The following is a 14,293-nucleotide window of genomic DNA, read 5'->3' as shown; positions in this document are numbered from 1 at the left end:
TCCCCCTCCTCTGCCCCTTCCCTAGTCTTTTCCTTTCTTTTTCAAGGATTTTCAAGGCAGGGTTTCTCTGTTGCCTTGGCTGTCCTGGAATTCGCACTGTAGACCAGGCTGGCCTCGAACTCACAGAGATCCACCTGCCTCTGCCTCCTGAGTGCTGGGATTAAAGGCATGCGCTGCCACTGCCTGGCTGACCCCTTCCTTTTTCTCTCCCTCTCTTCATCACTTTCTCCTTCCCTTACTCATTCAGTTTTTCATTACTTTGCCTACACCTCCCTCCTCCACTCCCTTCCTTGACCCATTCCGTCTCTCCTGCACTCATTGGCTCCCTTCCTCCCTTTCTCACTTAGTTTGGAGTCATTGATACTTTAAGCAATATTGCTAGAAACACATCCTAAATCAGGAAACCTGCTGCACAGAGCCTGCTCAGGACTGTGCTGTGGAGGCTCGCAGTCAGCTACTTCAGGGTTTGAGTGCCACCATGGTGCTGTTTTACTCTGCACTTCTGAGTCACCCTGAGCACTTTCTCTGCAGACAGCTGCCTTACCCATTCTGTCCTGTGGCATAGTGTTCTTAGTTCACTAGTTTGGAAAGAGACACAGTGATGTAACTTGGGTCTGATGTCCATCCTGTATCCCGCAATAAGGTGAGCTCACCTAGTCACAGGAGCTCTCTCAGAGACCCTGCAAATGATGCAGGGGAAGGAACATGAAGGTCTCTTAGCAGGGACCTCAAGCATCCACACCCATCCTATTAGACAAGGTTGTGACTTGTGAACTTGTGAATAAAGGTGGCTTGCATCTAGGTAGCAGGAGAGCGGTATGGAACTTAAGCAAGTGTGACAGTTCTATCAATTCTATAGTAGGGGGACGAAGGCCAAACCGTCTGAGGAACAGGGGGTCAGCCAGGTTAGCTCACATTCACTCAACGCTTGCCTGGTGATGGCCCCATAGCTGGGCACAGTATGAGCCTTCTGTAGTTCTATGACCGTAGATACTCTGGGGACTGTGGGCAGCTTTAGTATTTTTTAAATTTAAACATTCTGTGCTTTACTTCTTCATAAAGAGACTCCTAATGAGAATTCCCCTTTCAGTTGATCATTGAGGGATTTATTTGTTGATTTACAAAGGGAGACTGAATGGCATTTTTGTTTGGTTTCAGAATGTGTTATGATTTAGAGAATCCAGATCATCTTCTTTTGGTTTCCTTTGAAGCAAACTGATTTTAAAAGGGTTCCAACCCGATCAGTTTATTCAGGTGGCCCGGCACCCAACTGCTTTGGTGGGTCATGAGCTCCGTGTTGTAAGGACTAGAAGACGTTGCCTTTCCCTGTGCTCAGCTCTCCCCGCGGTCCGTCCTTGTGGCAGCTGGGGCTCCTAACACATCTGTAGAGCACACACCCACCAACTCCCTTCGGTGCCCTCTGTCGGACAGCACGCTGGGCCTTGGTCGTCTGCTAGGCGTTGGTGTGTTCCCCGCAGGCTGAGACACTTCGCCCCAGCCTCACTGCTCTCGGCTTTCCCTTTTACATCTCCACTTTATTGGGCCTGTTTGTTCTAAATATTTTCTATGTATTGCTCACTCTAACTTTAAAAAAAATGACCATTTTGAGATATTTTGATATTGATATGTATTATTTGTCTCTATTCTGAGATAATTGTGGCTTCACACATGGTTGTGAGCATTAGTGAGAGATACACAGGAGCCTTTACCAGCTGCCTTGTGGTGTAAACACCGTGTGAGATTACTGCACAGTGTCAGCCAGCGTATTGACAAGGACCCATCTAGACAGAGATAAAAGCCCTTGGGCTTTGGTGTAGGGTTCCTTCTCATTTTCTCGTTATGTCTCTTCTGCATCGTTTACACTTTACTCTCCTTTTCAGTTTATTTTCTTTCTTAAAATATTCCTTAATTTATTTTGATGTATCTAAGTGTTTTGCTCGCATGTATGTCTGTATGTCACATGCAAGCCCTCATAGGTCAGAAGAAGGCATCAGATCCCCTGGAATTGGAGTAAGAAACAGTTGTGAAGCTTCTGTGTGGTTCAAAGCTTGGTCTTTTGGACGAGTGGCCAGTGCTCTTAATTGCTAAGCCATCTTTCCAGCTCAGCTTTTTAATTCTTGGCCCGAGAATTCAGCTAAGTCAAGAGATCGACAGAGTTTGTCTTTTGTTTGGCCAACTGGCCAAATTTTCGTTGTATCGTAGCTTCTAGAAGGGCCATTTCTTTTCTGATGAGTGTCATTTGGAGAACTCGAGGTCACTTTAAACTATGTAAGAGGACATGAACCATCGTAGGCGCTACTTGCATCAGCTTCCGACAGCTCACGCAGGGGCTGGTATGGCACAAGTCATTGGTGACATAGGGTCCTAACCCAGTGTCCTCCCCGCAAGGGCAATTCTGCACGGAAGATGTGGACGAGTGCCTGCTGCAGCCCAACGCCTGCCAGAACGGAGGCACCTGCACCAACCGCAATGGGGGCTACGGCTGCGTGTGTGTGAACGGCTGGAGCGGAGACGACTGCAGCGAGAACATCGACGACTGCGCCTTCGCTTCCTGCACCCCGGGGTCCACCTGCATCGACCGCGTGGCCTCCTTTTCCTGCTTGTGTCCAGAGGGAAAGGCAGGTAAGGCCAGCAGAGTGACCGAGCTACAGAGCGAGCTGTGGGGAGGCTGCGAACACTCAGACGCCAGCCTTCTCCTCCGTGTGGCCCTTTCGTCCTGTTTGTTGCAGTCTGAGGGGACCATTCTGTGTGCCGTTGTCTTCCTTAGACCGTCAGCTCCGGTAGAATTCCTCAGGACCTTGGCCTGAAAAGCACCTCAGACATCCAGACTGGATGACTAACCCATGGAGGCTTTTTAAGAAGCAATACCCATTCCTTGAGAAGAGTGTGTTTCCACCGTGGTGCTCTTGAGGAGTTTGTTCAGGGAGAACTCCAGTTAGCCTGGTTCTCTAGACTGCTTCTAGATTTAGGAGTAGCAGCGTACAGTGGAGTCAGACTCACCTGTCAGCCCGAAAGCATGCACCCAGCCTTTCCCAGAAGCCTTGGCCAATTGTAGACTGGAAAATCCGGTTCCCACCAGATGCTTGCAGAACAGGAAGCCTAGTAGTATCCCTCCTCCCTCTTCCACTTCCACCCTGGGCACTTAGCAGATCCCCCGCCCTGCCCTGCACCTGATCCGGGAATGCTGATGTGATTAGTGGGGTGCCAGAGACTAGACAGATGAGGTTCGGTTCTGAAGCTAGTAAGATGCCAGTGAGCCCGTGAGGTAACGTGACATTGGAGAAGGAAGGTGCCAGATAAGTCATAGAAAGCATGGGATACTTGGCACATACTTACGTTAACATTTTTTATGTTTACCAGAAATTCAAATTTAACTGGACATCTGCTATTTTTGTTTGCTAATTCTGGTACTCTCCACAGGATAGCTCCAGTTTCCTGTGTTTCTCCTCAATGCTTTGGCCTATACATGCCCTGCTCTTGGACAAGCTCTCTAGCAGGGAGCTCTAGTCTAAGCCCAGGTCATCTGCAGCAGCCGAGGGCTGTGGCTCATCCCTAACCGAGGAGCAAATGAAGGGAACGGTGCCTCCTGGTGCTAAGAATTTATCTCTCAAACCGGGTGGTGGCGGCACACGCCTTTAATCCTATCCTATGGGAGGCAGAGGCAGGCGGATCTCTGAGTTTGAGGCCAGCCTGTCTATAACAGCTAGTTCCAAGATAGGCTCCAAAGCTACAGCAAAACACCGTTTCGTAAACCCCCCCCCAAAAAAAGCGTTTGGTTATCCTGCTTTTGATAAAGCAAAACAAAGCAAAAGCTCTTCTCTAAGAGAGATTTGTGTGTGTGTTCTCTATGCTCTGTCCTGAGACAGGTCTCCTGTGTCATCTGGATGATGCCTGCATTAGCAACCCTTGCCACAAGGGGGCTCTGTGTGACACCAACCCCCTGAATGGGCAGTACATTTGCACCTGCCCCCAGGGCTACAAGGGGGCCGACTGCACAGAAGACGTGGATGAGTGTGCCATGGGTGAGTGCCTGGCATCTTTTCTGGGCTTGGAGGTTGTATCAGTGAGAGTTTGGTGGGACTGCATCGTACTTTAGGCACTGTTACACCCAAACCTTGATTCTTCCTGTTCCACACACATAGTTTACAGTCAGCCTTTCCTGTGTAACCATAAATCTTCTGGGAATTAAATAATGGACTGATCTAGACTTGGTTCTTAACAGAGGCTCTTGGGCTGGCATGATGACTCTGCTGTTAATCATGTACTGTGCTTTCAGAGGGTCCAGTTCAATTCCCAGTACCCACATCAGGCAGCTCACAGTTGCCTGTAACTCCAACTTTGGGGGATATGACCTCATCTTCTGGTTTCACACACACATGCATGTACATACCTAATAATAAATAAATAAAATAAATATAAAGTCCTGCCTCGGTGAGAGGTTTAGAATAAGGAAGAACATCATAAGATTGGAGATCATTCCTGTAATTTCTTTTTATAAATTAATGAATAAACCTGAAAATAGAATGTTCCTGCTTAAAACATTGTAACTTTCAGACTGTCCCCTAACGTCCACATCTGGTTCTTATGTGTTACAGCCAACAGTAACCCTTGCGAGCACGCAGGAAAGTGTGTGAATACAGATGGCGCCTTCCACTGTGAGTGTCTGAAAGGCTACGCAGGGCCTCGCTGTGAGATGGACATCAACGAGTGTCATTCAGACCCCTGCCAGAATGATGCCACCTGCCTGGATAAGATTGGCGGCTTCACCTGTCTGTGCATGCCAGGTGAGTGGGACCGGCTGTGCTGATAGAGTACGCAGTGGTTCCCGTGCCCTGTGCCAGCATGTGACTGCGCAGGGCTGGGTCAGGACTGCCTTGTAAGCCCTTTAATTGCAGAGTAAGAGACTGCTGGGGTTGTTAGAGCAAAGCAGAGCAAATCAAACAAGACCACCACGTCAAGCTCCACTTCACACACTGGGAAACCTCAGAAGCATTTTCCCACTGGAATCATCTAAACAGCAAGTTTCCTGATCCTCCAATAAATCGCAGGCACCATTGCATTTCACTCAGAGAAACTAGACATTAGCCACAGCTCTGCAGGCGCTTGTCACTTACCCAGAAGGGGACACCAGCTCGTGTCCTGGGGCCGGCTCTTCTGCAGGGCGCATCTTGACTCCCAGAGGACAGAGAGGGGATGAGATGGCAGTAGAGGCCAACTGTGCTGTCTGATAAGGGATGCTCTAGCCTCGGGAAGGAGGCCCTCCTAAGCCTGCCCTGCACCCCAGGAGCACTTGTGCAGCTGGTCTTTTGGAAGAGAGTGGGGGAGTCCAGAAGTTAGAAGTAGGTCACAGATTGTGGGGAGTTTTTGTTGGATTGCTGTCTTGCCGAGCGTCCTGGGGGTAACCCTGGCATTGTCACTTGTCACTCTGGGAAGTCCCTGACAGAGCCAGTTAAAGGCCCACAGGCAAGAGACGATGACAGCATGGGGAGGGCGTGTGGCCACGGCTCCTCACATTTTTGGTGGATTGGGAAGCAGAGATAGATAATGGGGCCGGAAGCAAAGCTAAGTTGTTGTCTTAAAGTCCCATTGCTAGTCTTCCATGTCGCATGGTCCAAAGGTTTCATAGCCCCCTTACACAGCACCAGCTGGGGCCCAGGTCTTCAGATACACGAGTCTGGGAAGGGTATTTCACGTTGACACTGTAGCATCCTTGCCCCTTCCTCACATTAGCAAAGATGTCTTACAGTGTCTGCACTTGGCTGACTGTAGGGACTTGTCCCTCTGTCTTTGAAGAAGTGTTTGTGCTCCTGGGGGTTGTGGCCATCTCAGCACATTCCTGCTTTCTTGGCTGGAATGCCCCTTTATCTGTGTCTGAGCCACGTGTGTGGTCCTTTTGTGCAGGTTTCAAAGGTGTGCATTGTGAACTGGAGGTGAATGAATGCCAGAGCAACCCGTGTGTAAACAACGGGCAGTGTGTGGACAAAGTCAATCGCTTCCAGTGTCTTTGCCCCCCTGGTAAGTGCCTGCCACCTGCCCCTCTGTTCTTCCAAAGCACCAAGCCAGCTGACCACAGGAAGGGGGAGAGAGGGAATGTGTGTGGGCTGTGCATGAGGAAATCATTAAAAGTGAGTACTTGGGGAGAGACTTTGTGTATGCTGAGGTGGGGAACCGTTTTAGCCAGCATGTCTTCCAAGTCTTTTGTGGCCCGAAGTCCAAGTCTGTTTTTGAATGACCCCTGACCTCCCTGTCTGTGTCTACATTTTCAGAGTGCTCACACCTCACAGAAGCACAGGGTTTTAGTTTTTCCTAGTGAGTCATATTCCTAAATCCCAAGACATTTTATCCCATTAAGTTCAGGCAGGCAGCATGCAGCGGCTTTTTTCCAAGGTCCTCTGCCTCCGCTGGTGTTGAAGGCATGCCAGCTGACTGCTGTGGACAGTGGCTTCCCCACTTCCTCCTCAGAGTGAAGAGCCCTTCAGTCTGGGAATACAGTCACTAGCTTGAGACTCTGTCTTTCCATAGTGTCTCAGTTCCTCTTTCTTTTGGAGAAGATTCCTGTGCTCTAAAGAAGTAACCGTAGAAGCCCCAGGGCCTCTGACCTCTGAACTTTGCCCAGATGTTCCAGTCACCTGCCAGGGAGAGTCATCTGCTTGGTGACCCATTGGCATCTGCTCTACCAATGATTTAACCCACTCTTTTAATAAAGGAAGATGGGTGAATCGTTGATTTGTGTCACTTCTGTGCCTCTTCAAGGTTTCACGGGCCCAGTGTGCCAGATTGACATTGATGATTGCTCTAGTACTCCGTGTCTGAATGGGGCCAAGTGCATCGATCACCCAAATGGCTATGAATGCCAGTGTGCCACAGGTAAGCCACAGCCGCCTCTCCTTCGCTGGGGAGGCCCTCTGCCAGCGGACGACTGTCTTTCACTAGCTGCTCCCGGTCACTGTACCAGCCGGGTGGCTCATGCTCGAGAGGGCTGTTGCTGCCGACTCCCTGCTGCTCTTCCGGTACCCGCCTCCTTGTCACTGCCACAGTGGTTCTGTCCACATGTGTGGTTGGTATCTGTGCGTTTGTGGGAAGCTTCTAGCTGGCTTCACTGACTCCTCGGGAAAAGGAGAATTCTAGGAGAATGCTACCCCTCCCCGAGGCTCTCTGTAGGGCTCTTGTCTCCTGAACCCTACAATTCAGAGGCCTCTGCTTCTAGGATGCAGGAGGTCTTGAGAGTTGGCTGTAACGGACTACAGAGAGCTCTGTCTAGGAAGGTTCAAACCAACTCGTGATTTGAGTCTGTATTCCCAGGAGATTTGTCAAACAGATGTACATTTCTGGGTCTTAGACCATATTTCTCCTTGGGAATGGATTTTGTTAAGCCACATCACACTTGCTATACATAAGTGTACCTCAGTGTAGAGAAGGTCTAGAAATGATTAGAAAAGGAAACTTCTTACTCCTTTGTCTGAGACAGAAATCACAAGTAGGGACTGGAGAGCTGGCTCAGTGGTTGAAAACACCGGCTGCTCCAGCAGAGGACCTCGGTCTGGTTCGCAGCACCATCCTCACAAACATCTGTAGCTCCAGTTCCAGAGGATCTGATGCCCTCTTCTGAACTCTGTGGGCATCAGACACATACACACACACACACACACACACACACACACACACACACACACAGAGTGCACATGCATATATACAAGCAGGCAAATAAATACTCCATACATAAACAAACTCATGAGTAGAACCACACATGAATTAGAAAACAGGTTCCAGGCTTTGTCTTCTAGCCAGCTTCTGTGAAGCATGACTTCATGGAAGTGAGGTTAAGCCCTAGATCTCATGTTTAAAAGGGATGAGAGGGCTGGCGAGGTGGCTAAAGTGATAAAGGCACTTGCCCAACAAGCCTGAAAATGTGAATTTGGCTCCCAGGTCCCATGGAGCAAGGAGGGAACCGACTCTGAAAAGCTGTGTTCTTACCTCCACATAGCATTATGGCATGTACACACCACAGCAACCAATTAAAAATAATAAATCAAAAATAAAATTAAAAAAATAAAAGGGAGGCAAATGTCCTAGAGCCTTCTAGGAAGAGGCGGGACATGGATCTCGTTATAGCTCAGTTGTGGGAACTCTTATCTCGTTGTCCTTCAAATGGCCAAGAGTGGGTCATTCATCTTATTTAATGAGTATTTATTTAGAAGCTGGTAGCACAGCACTTTGGGGGAGCTGTGGAACTCCGTCTCTGCCCTCCAGCGTCAGAACTGGAAGACAGAATACATGAAACCTCAGTCAGCCCCTGTGTGTTGGGAGGGAAGATGCTTAGACACAAGTGTGCAGGGAGGATGTGTGGAGCGCTCTTCCGGGAAGCCCAGGACCAGTGAGGCTGGGAAGACAGCAGTGGACCCAGGGTTCAGGCCGGGGACATTTCAGCTCAGCAAACTCCATCGAGAATCATTGAGCCCAGGTCCCCAAGCTCGAATTCTAAATCAAACAAGCAGTTCCCACCACCCAAGGCCGCCTGTGGGGATTGTTCCAGAGGTGGGATGTGCAGGGTCAATGGACAAACTGCCTTTGGGTGTCGACACAGCCTGTTTACTGCTTTGAGATCCATCAGTAAACTTCCTTCTGCAGGCTTCACTGGTGTCTTGTGTGAGGAGAATATCGACAACTGTGACCCAGATCCTTGCCACCATGGCCAGTGCCAGGATGGGATTGATTCCTATACCTGCATCTGCAACCCTGGGTACATGGGGGCCATCTGCAGTGACCAAATTGATGAGTGTTACAGCAGCCCTTGCTTGAATGATGGACGCTGTATTGACCTGGTGAATGGTTACCAGTGCAACTGCCAACCGGGTACATCAGGTAGGACACTCCTTCCCTCCTTCCCTCCCACCTTCCCCCTTCTTCCCTCTCTCCTTCCCTGCCACCCTCTGGGGTCTTTGGCATCACCAGTCTGATGTGACAGCTCTCTTCCAGCCCTGTGTCTGGTGGAGCCTTGGGCATTTCAGGCAAAGTTAGGGGAAGGAAACACTTTGTCTCACACCCCGGTAGTTGCAGAGTAGAACGCCAAGCTGCCAGCTCTATTTCCAGGGCTCCTGGGTGGCTCCTGAACCTGGAGGGGTTCTGCTTGATAGATGAGGGCCAGCTCTATTTTATCAGGAGCTTCGGAGTCATTTTGTCAGGCAGCGGTTTCGCAGGTTTCCCTGGACTCCATTTTACCTGTTAGGAGTGATCCTGGGCACAGCTGTAGACAGAGAAATACTGTGTTCAAGATCAAAGGAAAATGTATTAGTGGAAGATTAACCAGTGTGAGCCTTTTTGAGCAGGGGACCTGCCAATACACAGGGTGATTTGTTGGGGTCTCATCCTGGACTTAAGGAAGTTGGCCTATGGAGGGGGCAGAGGTAGGGGAGTGGGTAACTGCCCTGATTTTATTGTGCTCCTTCAAATCCATTTCTTCAAACTTGTCAAAGGCCCTGGTCTCCATCCAGGGCCTCACACATGCCAAGTTTGAAAACAAAGTCCTTTTTGAATTGCTCAAGCATACGAAAAACATCCCATGCCTTCACAGCTGAGAACGCGGGCCCCCTCCCCACATTTAGATAACTCCCTCGAAGGGCTGAATAGAGCTTTGTGAGACCTTCCAAAAGCAATTTGCTTCCGGGCTGGTCCCCAGACATGAGAAATTGCAGCACGAGAGAAATGTGAGAGATTTACAAGCAGCTGAATGGATGCCTTTAGAATGGAGGGGCTGTTTTAGGTTTGCCGTCTTCCCCTTTGTAACAAACATCTCTGGAAATCTGGCGAGTGCTCGCTTGGCAGGAGCTTACTTTCCTCCAGGGCTACATCCTTGTGCCAGACTGTATCAGGTAGACTTTCCTTCGGGAAACAGAGGCAAGAAGTTGATATTCATGGTCTGCCCCAGGCAGCGTGCAGAAGCCCAGACCCGTTGCTGCAGCTGTTTGAAGAAGCAGCAAAGAGCTGCCGGCAGCAATGCTGAGTTACCAGTCTGTTAGTTAGTGGAAAGGAAAGGAGCTGGCGTGTGCCGAGGACCTGGTTGGAAAGTCCATTTAGGAGACATTGTTGGTAGACTGGTCATCATGGAGTAGGAATTTCTGATTCAGCTATCATGCAGTCTCTGTTTGTAGTTTGAAGTTTGGGAGGGATCATCATAGCTTGCTAACCATTCCTGTGGTTTTCACTGGATGCTTAAAAGGAGATCGACTCTTCACTTTCGGGACCTTTCTCATCTGTGCTTTTATGACGATAAACTGTTGAAGTGATTAGTTCCTCTGGGCTTCAAGTGACCCAGAATGGCTTATCGTTAAGGAAGAAGAAAACAGCCAAGGAGACAATCTAGCGGCCATATCGAAGCCACTTAGAGACCACAGGAAGCTATGGAATCACAGCTCTCAGGCGAGGACCGCTCAAGCAGGGCAGCCGCAGACCTGCGGTCTCAACGGGCAGATGTATCAGTATGGATGCTTGAGGCCCAGCTTGATCAGGTGTCATTTTCAACTCAAGTGAACCATGAGCCCAGGGGCTAGAGCTGCCTTAGCATGCTGGGTCTTCGTGGGTTGAGGACTGAAGGCTGTGTGCAGGAATATGCAAGCTAGTGAGGTTAGCCTCATCAGCATAGCAAGACTGCATGGCGTTCTGGAACTAGTGCAGAGGTGGTAACTGTCAATACATATTTGATCCATGCACAGATAATACTGCTTGTGAACTGACATGGTGACATTTGGTCTGGAAGTTTCTCCTGCTTATATTCTTCTTTGAGTTTTTATTTTTATCCCCTTTATACCACAAGGTACTCTGGTACCCAAAGAACTTTGTTAGATACATGCTAACTAATGTAATGTATTACCTTGTATTAACCATTACATAATCATGACAACAACAATGCTTGATGTATCCCTGCTATTTAGTTACTCTTATCTACCAAACTCATGTAAATGTAGCTAAACCCTCACTCACCCGAAAAGCAGGCCAGGAACCAAGCATCACAAGATGCACCCAGAATTTTATCTCAACGCCCACAGTAACCATCAAGCTTAAGGTGATAGATACAAGTTCTAAAATTTGATTTCAAGGCTTAAATTTTATTTTAGGTGTAAAATATTATTAGCTATTTTTCTAAATATGCTAGGTCTATTTTCTTCACCTAATATTTGCTAAGTAATTACTAAGACTAATTAGCCCTGATTTATGTGTTAGGGTTTGTTTGTTTAAGTTGAGGTGGAATTCTGGGAAGAACGCTGCTGTCTCAGCTCACCCGCTCCCGGCTCTGCTGTTTTCTCCATCTGAGGGCCGAGAGTTAGCAAGTTATAAAGTGACAAATTTTAACCTCTTCAGCACAGCTGTTCTTCGGTGAACCACAGACGTGTTTGTCTGGCTGTGGGTGTGTACATAGGAGTATACAGCTGAGCCCACTGCCTGGATCCTGCCTAAGATGCTGACAGGGTTCCCTATATTGCCTTTGTACCATTACCATGACAACCGACTAGAAGGGACAAATCATGGCTGAGTATGAGTAGTCCAGTCCTCTGGGCTGCTCAGTCCTGGATTCTGTGGACCGTACTTGGCAAAGCATTGCTTTGTTCCGTTAGGACTGTCTGGATTTTCCTCAGACTTCTGACGACGTAGCGCCAGGGACGGAAGTTCTGGCATTCCTGTGGTAATACAGAATCATCTCTCTGGGTCTCTTTTACAGGACTTAATTGTGAAATTAATTTTGATGACTGTGCCAGCAACCCTTGTGTGCACGGAGCCTGTGTGGACGGGATCAATCGCTACAGTTGTGTCTGCTCTCCAGGATTCACAGGTAATGCTCCTTGCATTCCGAGGGGCCTCCATTAGCCCCGAGTTGGAAAAGGGGCCCCTAAGTGAAAGTCACTGTTTTTGTTTTTTTTTTTTTAACCAACTGAAAAATCACCTTTTCACCTCTTTCCTGTTTCTCGGAGTCTCTGGAAGGTTTGTGACCTGCTTCTGTACTTCTGAGCCAGTTTTCTGTTTCCAGACCTCTCCTAACGCAAACACAGAATTTCCTTTAGCGCTTTCAGGCCACATGTTTCTTGCTACTTGAGAACTCCTAGCCGACTGTACCTCTCCGTCACTGTGCTTGGGTTAATGCCTCAGAGCTACCTTTGTCTCCCTCCAGGCAGTGGCCAGTGCCTTCTATAGAGCCGCATCCAAGGTAAACATGCATGGAAACACTGGCTGCTTATCTTGGTCTCTTGCTTCCTCTGGGAGCCTGTTGTTTGAGGAGACCACCCGTATTTGGCTAGAGTAAGCAAGCTCGTTTGGCCCATGAAAAGAAAGTAAATTAAAGCGAAACTGCATTGTCACTATTCCTTAGGGGCGAACCTGTGGAGAACCTGCATGTGTGCCCCCAGGTGACATGCGGTCCATACGTTTCTCTCTTCTTGTTTCTTGTTATTAACTTTGTCATTTAATTTTCTGGTTAAATTGCTGTTGGGGCCCTCACTGACACCTAAGTATGGGGAAAGCCTCATCGTGTGGGTTCACTGTGTGTTCTGCTCTTCTGGACAGTACCACACACAAGGAGGCATAGGGAGTATTACCCTTCAGGAGTTGCCGTATGATCACGTACTCCCCAGGTGAGCAGCCCACTTCAGAGATTCTGGCAGAGTGTAAGGGCAACCAGAGCCAGGTGAAGAGAATGCCTGCTGCTCACTAGCTGGGTGCTTCGTTTCTCTCTGCTAGGGTGTGACCACAACACTTAGATAGGAACATTTGTGGCCTCAGTGGACCTCAGGTCTTCCTGGTCACTGAGAAGCCAGTGTGGTGAAAATTCCATGCCTCCCACCCACTGAGGTAGCCTGGTGAGCCTAGGCATCCTGAAGGCTCTTCTCCAAGGTCAAGTGGGAGATGAAAGTAATATACAGGCCTGCTGGAACGCAGTGGAGTTCAAACTGTAACAGGAAGCGAACACTCAGATTGTATGAATGATGTACTCCGTCTGAGCAGGGGACCAAGTTGCTTGTCCATCTCACTCAGTCACCAGAATGGCTACTACTCCTTTGGTATTGAAGAGAGGCCAGAGAGTGGAGAGGCAGAGTTGTGTTCCCAGTGCCCTGCAGCCAGGGTTTTGCCCCAGGCATCTGACCTCAGAGCCCAGGCTCAGTTCCACTGCACAGCCAAGGAGGAGCCTATTGCGGTTTCCTTTGGGATTTATGGAAGGTTTTTTACCAGACTTAGTTTTTTAAATGTCAGTGAATCATATTCTCTCTTGTTTTTAACATTCAGCAAATCAACAGGGTCAAAGAGGGAGCACATAGGCTAAAAATATTCTAAAATAAACATAAGGTGTAGCATGAAATTACATAACTAAGAGATGGAATGTTTTGCTTACTGGGCGGTGCCCTCTTCTTGGGAACTCTTTTCTGGTCCAAGAGGTTGTTTTGTAAATCTGTTGCTGGAAATGTCCAAGATTCATGAGCAATAACTGTGAGGTATTTGGGGTTTTTTCCTTCTATTTTATTTTAATAATTTCCCCTACCATTTTCATAAGAGCTTTAAAAGATCCAAGGGAAGCCTCTGTCTCTTGACTTTTAAGGCTGTTCTCTGTTCTCCCAGGAGTTCTTGATACTCTTCTTAGATGGGAGAAAGTCGGGCATCATGGGATTCCACAAAACTCCTTTTCGTTTTCCAAAGCCCCTCATGATGTTTGGATTACAGGCCTGGTGGAAGATGCCCACAATCCCAGCTGTTCTGAAAGCAGATGCAGGATAGCCCCAAGTCCAAGGCCTGCCTGGACCACAGGCTAAGCTCAAGGCAGCTGGGCAACTTAGTAAGACCATGTTTCAAATTGAAAAATAAAAAAAACATACAAAAAATAAATAAAAACAGGACTAAAGATAGAGTTCAGTGGTGGAGAACTTGGCTAGCATGCTTGAGGCCCTGGGTTCAATCCCAAGTCAAAAAAGAAAAGAAACAAAAAAAGAAAACAGTCAAGCCCAAACCCAGGAACTAACCTCTGGAAAGCAAAAACCTCCAGCCTCCCTCAAATCTACTGTTTTCCTAAATTCTCCTAAGGATCCATAAAAAGAGCTGTTCTGCCCTCAGTTTGATAGGTCAGTGAGCTATGGAGGAGCGTTACAGAGAGCACCCTCCTCCCCAGAAAGGGACTCTTCTTCTCCTCCGTCAGCGGTAGTTCGGACAGAAGATGTTCTCAGTACACACTGACAAATGAGTGGATCACTTCTGCTCTCCAGCCTGGACCCCATAGTGTGGCACTGTCAGACATTACACTCCGATTGACGTGGTGTAA

The 14,293-nt window shown here is 48.4% G+C and overlaps 1 protein-coding gene across 2 annotated transcripts in view; it reads left to right on the top strand.

Annotated features, from left to right (window-relative positions):
- The window catches only part of Notch2 (notch receptor 2), a 141,201-nt gene that overhangs the window by 87,937 nt on the left and 38,971 nt on the right, over positions 1–14,293 (top strand). For both annotated transcript variants that reach the window (XM_085677934.2, XM_085677935.2), the window contains exons 6-12: positions 2,389–2,622; positions 3,867–4,022; positions 4,596–4,784; positions 5,902–6,015; positions 6,754–6,867; positions 8,629–8,862; positions 11,714–11,824. In XM_085677934.2, the coding sequence (XP_085534060.2) occupies positions 2,389–2,622; positions 3,867–4,022; positions 4,596–4,784; positions 5,902–6,015; positions 6,754–6,867; positions 8,629–8,862; positions 11,714–11,824 (1,152 nt within the window). The remainder of the gene's footprint in view (positions 1–2,388; positions 2,623–3,866; positions 4,023–4,595; positions 4,785–5,901; positions 6,016–6,753; positions 6,868–8,628; positions 8,863–11,713; positions 11,825–14,293) is intronic.

The sequence above is a fragment of the Myodes glareolus genome, chromosome 17 (assembly GCF_982192425.1).
Source record: "Myodes glareolus chromosome 17, mMyoGla1.1, whole genome shotgun sequence".
NCBI lineage: Eukaryota > Metazoa > Chordata > Mammalia > Rodentia > Cricetidae > Myodes > Myodes glareolus.
This window is presented reverse-complemented; position numbering and strand designations above follow the sequence as displayed.